This window comes from Carcharodon carcharias, chromosome 17, assembly GCF_017639515.1.
Source record: "Carcharodon carcharias isolate sCarCar2 chromosome 17, sCarCar2.pri, whole genome shotgun sequence".
Lineage (NCBI taxonomy): Eukaryota > Metazoa > Chordata > Chondrichthyes > Lamniformes > Lamnidae > Carcharodon > Carcharodon carcharias.
In genome coordinates this window covers 65,971,180-65,979,859 of record NC_054483.1, presented here as the reverse complement: position 1 = coordinate 65,979,859, position 8,680 = coordinate 65,971,180, and the positions used below count along the sequence as shown (strand labels likewise).

Here is an 8,680-nt window from a genome sequence, read left to right as displayed (position 1 = left end):
CATAATTCCCCTACCTGACCAATGGAAATATAGAGAATTCAGTCCGAACAAGGTCCCTGGACACGAGGCGGCAACCAAAACAGGGAGCGATACGAAAGTACGGGAGACTGCGCTCTCTTCATCTCATGGAGATTTAGATTTGTTGTTTTAGGAATCATTTCTAAACCCACCTTCTAATCCCGTGTTAGTGTTGAATATTGTGAGATGCGGTGTAAACTTAAAGAGCGTTACGACGTGAGCTGGAGGAAATTCAAGGGACAGATTGAAAATTCGTGCCCTGCAGCTTTCCCTCCATTAAAGTGTTCCTTGATTCTGCATTAAAAAGGTATTTACTTATCGCGACCGCTGTCAGGTTGTATTCGGGTTCTGTTTCAGACACCGAAAAGCCGAGTCGTTTTTGTTAAGTGGTTGAGTTATGACTGGTTATCGAGGAGGGGTTTTTTTTTGGGGGGGGAGGGGGGGTTGTCTGGTGCTTTGATCCATTCCGTATGGATGGAGTCCGCCTCTCCGGGTTTAAACATCAATTGACGCACTTAAGAGTCTTCCCTCAACCTCAAGGCGAGTAATAGCGACCAATCATCAAGCCATTACAGGGCTTCAGTGGAAGCTGTTTATGTGATATCAGCACTAATTAGCTCATGAACTAACAAGTCGTTTGCACAACTTTTCAGCCGTGTGATAAAGTGACCGCATAGATGGATTGTCTCTGGACTATGTGGACACATCGCTACTAAAGTGTTCTCGGACCAACTTTTAATGTACTCTCTCTCCAATCTCAGCAGTAATACTTTTTTCTGGGGAGGGGGGAGTGTTGCACAGCCGCCCTTTTTTCTCTCTCTCTCTCCCGCACTGAGGATATACTGACTGGTAAACCATGTTCCAGCCAACACCTAAACGGTGTTTCACCATTGAATCTCTGGTAGCTAAGGATAGCCCACTGCCTGCTTCGAGATCAGAGGAACCTATAAGGCCGGCCGCCCTCAGCTATGCAAACTCTAGTTCAGTGAATCCATTCCTGAACGGCTTTCATACCGGCGGCAGGGCTATCTACTCCAACCCGGACCTGGTGTTCGCTGACGCGGTTTCGCACCAAACCAACACTGCCGTGCCGGTTCACCCAGTCCCTCCACACGCTTTAGCTGGTCACCCTCTGCAGTCTTCCCATTCTCCGCATCCCTTATTTACATCGCAACAAAGAGACGCTTCGAGTTTCTATCCATGGCTAATACACAGGTACAGATATCTGGGACACAGGTTTCAAGGTACGTCCATGTTTAAATGCACTGATTTCCGCCCCCCTCCCCTCCCCTCCCGCCTGTTTTCTCTCTATTTTCTGCTATTCATTTTAGAGTAATTTCCAACTCATCATCACTTCACTTTAACGCGCCGTGACAGGTCTCTCTTTTCACGGCTTCATCGCATCGGCCGCCGCTAACTTCTCTCCCTCTTCAGTATCGAGCCAAAGTTTAAAGTAGTCGTTTGTCGTGGGCCCTCGTTGCCGGAGCTTGGGTGAAGCAGCCTGCCCGGAATCTGCGGTACCGGGTCGGGGAGCTAGGAGAGACGCCGATCCTTCAAAAGGGGGTTGCGGGGCTATGAGCGAGGCGGTCAGAAGAGCGGCAAGCTCGGGACAGAGGCTGGAGTTAGCTGCCTCTTGTATCGAATCGGTTACCCCACCAGCGCGCACACACTGGGAATGCGGCCTCGGAGGCGATTCGCACCGAGTCAAGAAGCACACTTGGTGTTTTTTTTTTCATTTTCCTCTCTGGGTCAGTTGCTGAATACAAAGGGGCTGGACCTTGAGGACGAGGTTTGCTCAATGCTTAATTCAGAAAAATATCCGAATTCCATACCACGGGCTTTCTTGCAATTTATCTCGGAAAGTGCCTGCATATGGAAGCGAATATTTTTTTAAACACACTCTGCTAATTTATTCTATTAAAGTAGATTATGATGTGTAGAGATGTGTGTGTGTGTATATATATATATATGAAATATACTTAGAGATAAGTGTGTGTGCAATTAGAAGATAAACGAACCGCTGTTTTTGTACTTGTGCACATTGAGCACTTTTAATCGTTTTGAGAGCTAACTAATTAACTTCACTTGTCTATGATGCCGGGTACATTTTACCCTTCATCAAACGGTTAAAATGGTCTTGTTATTAACGAGTACAGTTAACAAAATGACGCTCGTTCCCTGCTGTTGTGTTGAGTTGTAACGGCCCAGGCAGCCTGGGCTCTGTACTAAAACCAAACAACCTCACAGCTCGGATTATCTCGATTCGTTCAGAGTTAACAGGCAGCCGTGTACAATGCGCGCTCGATGTGTTTATTTTAATGCAATTAGGGGATAACATATTCAACGAATTCTATTAAATCAAACCGATATTAAATGCTTACTAAGATCTTGAGAAGTTAGCGCCTGGCCATTCGCAGCTTGAAAGCGTTCACTGCAGTTTGAGTAACTTCAATGCGAAATTGCTTTCTGGGCAATTGAAGATTAATTTTGAAAGCGCCGAGGCACATCGACATTAAATGGCGGGATTTGGTCCTGTTACAAGCTAGCCCTGAATCCTTTCTGTTGTTTTATTGTGTGATTCTCAGGCAACGAGGCGAGCCCCGAAAGCTTTCTATTGCACAATGCACTGGCCCGAAAGCCCAAACGCATCCGAACGGCATTCTCCCCGTCTCAGCTCCTGAGACTGGAGCACGCTTTCGAGAAAAATCACTATGTGGTGGGAGCCGAAAGGAAGCAACTGGCCCACAGTCTCAGTTTAACAGAAACTCAGGTGAGAGAGCGCTCTTCTTAAAACAAATTCGCTTTTGGGGCTGTTTTTTTCCCTCGCGCCTGTTGTTAAATTATTTGTCATTGTAAAATAACTGTTTCCGCTGCTAAAGAGAGGTTTCACAAACAATTTTTTTTGTAAATTCGCTTTTTAAGTATTGTGCCAGTGAGCCCTCGACGCAATGTGATGCTTTTGTAACGGACAGTTGTAAAATACGATTGGCAGTTGCAAAATTGCAAATGCTGCTGTTACATTGAAAGGTTTGTTCGTGAAGTCAATGTCTACAGGGAGAGAACTATTCAATTACAGCCTTTGTTGATTTCAAATTGTCTTTCTATGCACCTTAAGATGGATCAAAATAATGAGCTGAAATTATGCAATTTTACACGACATTAATCACAAACAATTAACTCAGTGATAATAGGTAACAGTTTAAAGTTGTACGATTCAGTTGGCCGTAGCCGGCGCTGTAACCGATTGTCCTCGCCAATATTAGGGGTTGTTTATTTTAGCCCTTGGGTTTGTTAGGTGCGAATGATGTTTGGGATTTTCAGTGTAGCCACTTAGTTGAAGGAGTCACGCAAGAAGTACTGGTGACATCTGACATTCCACGTCCCATTGAATATTTGTACCAGCCCATTTCTGTCAATAAACTGCTGGTATTCGCGAAATCTTAATGACAATTCAAAAGTAGACTGTGTACAGGTAAAAGTGAAAGCGATTTGTGCAGGAAATAGCGTGCACACAGGCGAACAGCCCTGCAGCGGCCCGTGGACAAGCGCCCTGTTAACGCTTTGTATTTTCCAAAATCGTATCGGGCAAAACATTGAGGAGGAACAAATGAATCGCCTCCTTCATATGCCTGTCGAACAAGGGAGTGGTCAGGCTTAATTTCCTAGTTAATGTGGTTTTTAAGGTGCCTTTGTGTGATTGCGAATCGATGCTGGCTGGGGGCTTTTGTCTGGGTGTCAGGCTTGGCCTTAACAAACGGGATCCCTTTGGAAATCAGCAGCCTCCCCCTCAATTAGGAAAGAGAGAGCAGGTTTATTTTCATTCGGTGGCTAACGGGGGAATAAAAAAGCTTACAAGACAAATGTGGGTTTTATTTAAGCGGACTCAGATATCCGGATGTTGTTTTCTCCATTAACTACAAACTTCATTTTTAATTTTAAAAAACCGGATTAATGTTACTTGTGCATTCACAAGAGTAAAGGACAATTGGAATCGTTCTTTCTCATATATCTGTAACTGACCATCGCCGCTTCTAAAAGGAATAAATCCAGTTCGAACTTACATTTGGGGAGAATTTCAGATTTTGTGATGAAGGTCATACGAAGCAGTTTCAAAGCGGAAGCAGCATTCTGGGGACTTGACATTTTGGTTAAATTGTTGAATGCGGAGACTAGCCTCCTTCTCTCCATGACACTTGCTCCCAGCGAGAACTTGCAAATATCCCAGTCTTTCAATCGATTCATTCTCTTCAGAGATCTGGGAAATTAAAACTCTACTGGCAAGCTATTTTCATTTATATATTCAATGAGTTTCGGCCTAAAACCTGCCCGACAATCGGTAACGCGTGACTGCAAAAATGAATGCGAATTTGTTCCAATTTTCTGGTGGTATGGAAGGACAAGTGAATGGGGGTGGGGTGGGCTGGGGGGAGATTCTTAAGAGCAAGGGTGGGAGGTCAGGAGAGAAAGTTCACAGTTCGAGCGGAGGGGGATAAACAGATGATTTCGTTGGGAGAGTCTAATACTTTTAGCCTTTATATTTCAGTGCCTGATGCATTTTTTAAAAATACAATAAATCTAACCCTCTTCCTCTGATCTTAGTGATAATAATAGAGCGGACTGTCTTGTGCAGACTAACATTGCAGCCACCATTTTAGTATTTTGCGTAGAAATTACCTGCGTTTATATTTGCTTTCATTTAAATTACATTTCAGTACACTTATATTTTGGGCATGACACACGTTTCTTAAATCGATTAATGTTGAAAGTAGGGAATACCCCGAGCAAGTACTAATAGGCCCTGTGAAATACCAAGTAAATCAGTAATAATCCAATTATTTTCTGGTGAATCCGAGCAAGTGTTTCAACGTTCAACTGATAAACCCTGAGAAAGCGGAGCCCATTTAATCAAATGCATGAACTACTAAAAGCGGATGGTAGCATCGGAAGGGGTGGGAGGGAGCAAGAGTTTGCACGCTGCCGTCGAATTCATTGCAACTTCTGATACTTTTCAGGTAAAAGTTTGGTTTCAGAACAGAAGGACGAAATTTAAACGGCAGAAATTGGAAGAGGAAGGAACAGACGCCCAGCAGAAGAAAAAAGGGACCCATCATGTCAATAGATGGAGGCTTGCGACCAAACAGGCAAGTCCTGAGGAGATCGATGTCACCTCGGACGATTAGGACTGAAAAAAAAAGAAAATCGTGTCAAACTCTAGTGTTAACTTTCAAGCAGCAGAGTCGCTGATGTAGAAAAAAAAGGGGGAAAATACACACTTCAACCAAATGCAATTCCTGTGACGAGGCAGCTGGGGTAAGAAGAGGTCCAAGAGGTGGCACTGCACGTACCGTAAACTGTCCAGAGGCAGCGATCAATCAACTCCGGGGGGCAAGATGATTGACAAGCGGACTTGTTCATATTGTATGCAGTTCGCCTTGACGCGTACCTTCTAATCCAATTCCGGACTTTTTGCACTTCCGAATTCAAATATTAAAAAAAAACTGAATGGGAAAACCAAAATCCACATCTGTTTCAGAAACTTGAATTGCATGTGAGCCGTTCATGAAAAGATGGATTATTATTAAAAACTAAAGGCGGGACTTATTTTTTAATCTTTTTCTTATTTGCTTTGAGAGAAGTTCTGTCAGATGTGTGCTTCTTTTTACAGACAAAAAAATTGCTGTTTAAAAAAAACTCCTGTTAAATAATAATACCGTCGACGTGATTGTGATACAGCTATATGAAGTAGAAGTGCTGCGTTTTTAGTGTTCTACAAAACCAATAAAAAAAAGTTAGACTTTTTTTTTAAAAAAATAACGTTTTGACCACAATTTCGGTCCTTTATTTAAAATAAGAAAACTTTTTTGGGGGAATAACACAGTAAAGAGTATTCCGGATATTCCTTCTGCATCGACCTGAAGCGAAAACAAAATTTCCGTGAGGTGGCATTTGTTTGGTACGACTTGATCGTGAGTCGCCACCAGAAAAGACTATCAGCAAATGAAAAGAAGCAGTGGCCACCTCTGTTTCAACGACGCACTGAGCTTCTTAAATACGTGTTTATAGCGACACTAAAGTTAAAGATGTTTCTGTAATGTCTTCTATCGAATGTAGATACTTGTCTTTGTTGAGTTTGTTGCAATTCTAACACATGATACTTCCAAGAAGTATGCCATTGTCATTTTTGTCAATAAAGATTTATCCATTTGCTGCTCAGAGTGATTAAGGCAGTGAGGCATGTATGGATCTTTTTTAAAATTTGAAAAAAAACTCAAAATGACCCACCTTTATCCCATAATATCAACCTGATCTCTTTTTTTATCTTCGGTTTAACCCGATTGACATTATTGAACCTGTTAACCCTTTGAAGGCTGGATTCTATGGCAACGTTGCAGGAGATCGCAAACATTTCCCTTCATCGCTTAACATCCGCCAATGTGTAACTGCTAGCATGTAATATATTGTAAAATATTATATTAAGAAGTCGGAAGAGGGAGACCAATGCCGGAATAGCTATTTATCAATCTTGTTTATTTGTGTTTTTTTAAAAAAAACTGGAATCGTGTTTTAATCGAAAATACGCCCTTAATTAAATTATTACATCATTACCTACATATCTTGGGGGGAATCCAAATCTTTGTTGTTTAGCAATTTTATTTTTCATGTCATTATTTTTGTATTTCATATATAAGGAAAGACAGTAAAGGTGAACAAATAAAATTCATTTCGTTGGTGTTTGACATGTGGCAAAACTTCACCTCACAGAACGATATAGATTTTTTATTATTTTAATTGAAATCGTAATTAAAACTGTAGCATTTGAACTGTTTGTAACCAGCTCTTGACTACAAAACGGGTTTCGGAGCCAGGCAATGTTTTTCATGGTTCATTTACTTTTCATCCTGATAGACTGCATTAATCAGTTTTATTTCCATTGACAGAAACCTCGTCTGCTCTGTATAGCTACAAAGAGTCCTGAAATCTTTTGTGAAAGTGCAAATCAGTTTAAGCAATTATCATACCAGGAATATGAGGAAAGCGGAGGCAGCGCTACTGGTTCGTTTAATCTCTTAATCCGTGAATAGAGGGAATAGTTTGACATAACTCAGGACAATCTCACCAGTCGTCACACTGTGATACGGTGCAGTTACAAAGTACAGGAAAAATAAGCGCTTTGTTTTAACTCGTGTCTTTAAATTATGCAATTAATTGCTGTGCACACGCGTCCTCGCAATGGGGAAACAAAGTTTGGAGAAACCGAGGGTCCTCCAGTATACTGGGGATCTTAATCAATGCACTAACGGCGGTGGTTGATGTATATGAAATAAGATTTTTTTTTACATTATGGGCAAAACGCCAAGTCTGTCGGCGGCTGAAAGTTTACTCATTGGAATAGGTCGTTTTTCTTTTTGCCGCCGTTTTCTCTTGCTCGGAGTCCTTGGCGAATTGAGAAATATGTATTCACAATTTGCTTTCTCACATTTGTCTCCCAGAATTTTCCATTTTGTTTTTGATGCTGAGTTTTAACCCGGTGCTGTAATGTGTTCAATCGCTGGGATGTTGCTTTATGGTTGGGGGTATTTGATTAACAATATGCAAGCGAGCCCATAGTTCTTGATTATAAAGCTTTGCACTTAAGAACAGCGTGGTCATTTTCCTAAATGGTTTCCCATCTAGATCAGGAAAAGAGCTTCGTCTTGTGCTATACATATACTTAGCAGGAAGAACTTAAAGCGTCCTGCGCAGTAACAGCAATAAATCTTTTGAGAATACCATTAGCTTTGAAAAACCTAAAAGCTTTATTACAAACCGAGCTTTGAAAATAGGGGATTAGGAGGCTGAAAAGGTTCCACAATACTTAGAAGAAAAGGTTTCATGCTAATGAGGTTAATGCCCTTTGTATCACAGGACTACACAACTTCATTACTCACTATCTCAGCATACACCAAGCGGCGCTGAGGACCCGTCTGCCGCTGAATACACATGAGCTTTTCCCTGACCGACTAAAGAAGGATTTTATACCAGGTCTGTTCAAACTAGATAATTATATCTTTTCAAGTCGGAATTAAGATAAATAACTGGAGGAAAGGCGGCTCGCCTTGATCCCTTGAACCAAATTCGGCGCACTTTTTCTAAGCATCAAACAGTGACAGGACAGTTATCTCATTAGAAGTTCCTGTATCTTGTCCCGCTGATTCCATTTAGTTATTTTTAAATAAAAAACAAATGCTGTGTATTAATTATGCTCTAATTTTTTAAAAAATTACCATTATACATATAGATTTCCTGAATATTGTGTTCCCTTTAATGTATTCCGTGCTCCAAATTTCGTCGCACAGAAAAAAAACCTCAATAATAAAAGCCCGTAATTCGTAATCCCCAGTGGCGCTGTTTATTGTGTGTTTCTGTGTTAAAATCATCTCCTATTGTGGAGACATAGGATTAATATTTCCATTAAAATATCAAAGTGATCGGACTGGTTGCGTTAGTTAATAGCGAGATTATCCTGAATTTTGATGATAATTGGGGTGTGGGGACACAAGAACTACTTTTTTTGGGCTATGCACTGCCATTATTGTTGACAGCTCTCCTGTATCATTAATATTGTACCTGGTCCCCAAAATGGGTCATTTTGTCTCTGATCCAAAGGGTTTCTTCAGTGCTA

General features: G+C 41.4%; 1 protein-coding gene across 1 annotated transcript; it reads left to right on the top strand.

Moving 5' to 3' along the window:
* Positions 1 to 589: 589 nt before the first annotated feature.
* Positions 590 to 6,516, top strand: emx2 (empty spiracles homeobox 2). The gene is made up of 3 exons (XM_041209958.1): positions 590 to 1,262; positions 2,604 to 2,788; positions 5,031 to 6,516. The coding sequence occupies exons 1-3, from the start codon at positions 875 to 877 to the stop codon at positions 5,196 to 5,198; spliced, it is 741 nt and encodes a 246-aa protein (XP_041065892.1). The 5' UTR covers positions 590 to 874; the 3' UTR covers positions 5,199 to 6,516.
* The last annotated feature ends 2,164 nt before the right edge of the window (positions 6,517 to 8,680 follow it).

Excerpts from the sequence above, each read along its gene's own strand:
- emx2 (XM_041209958.1), top strand. The coding sequence starts at position 875 with ATGTTCCAGCCAACACCTAAACGGTGTTTCACCATTGAATCTCTGGTA. Across the intron at positions 1,263-2,603 it reads TCTGGGACACAGGTTTCAAG|GCAACGAGGCGAGCCCCGAA; the intron begins GTACGTCCATGT and ends TGTGATTCTCAG. Across the intron at positions 2,789-5,030 it reads TCAGTTTAACAGAAACTCAG|GTAAAAGTTTGGTTTCAGAA; the intron begins GTGAGAGAGCGC and ends GATACTTTTCAG.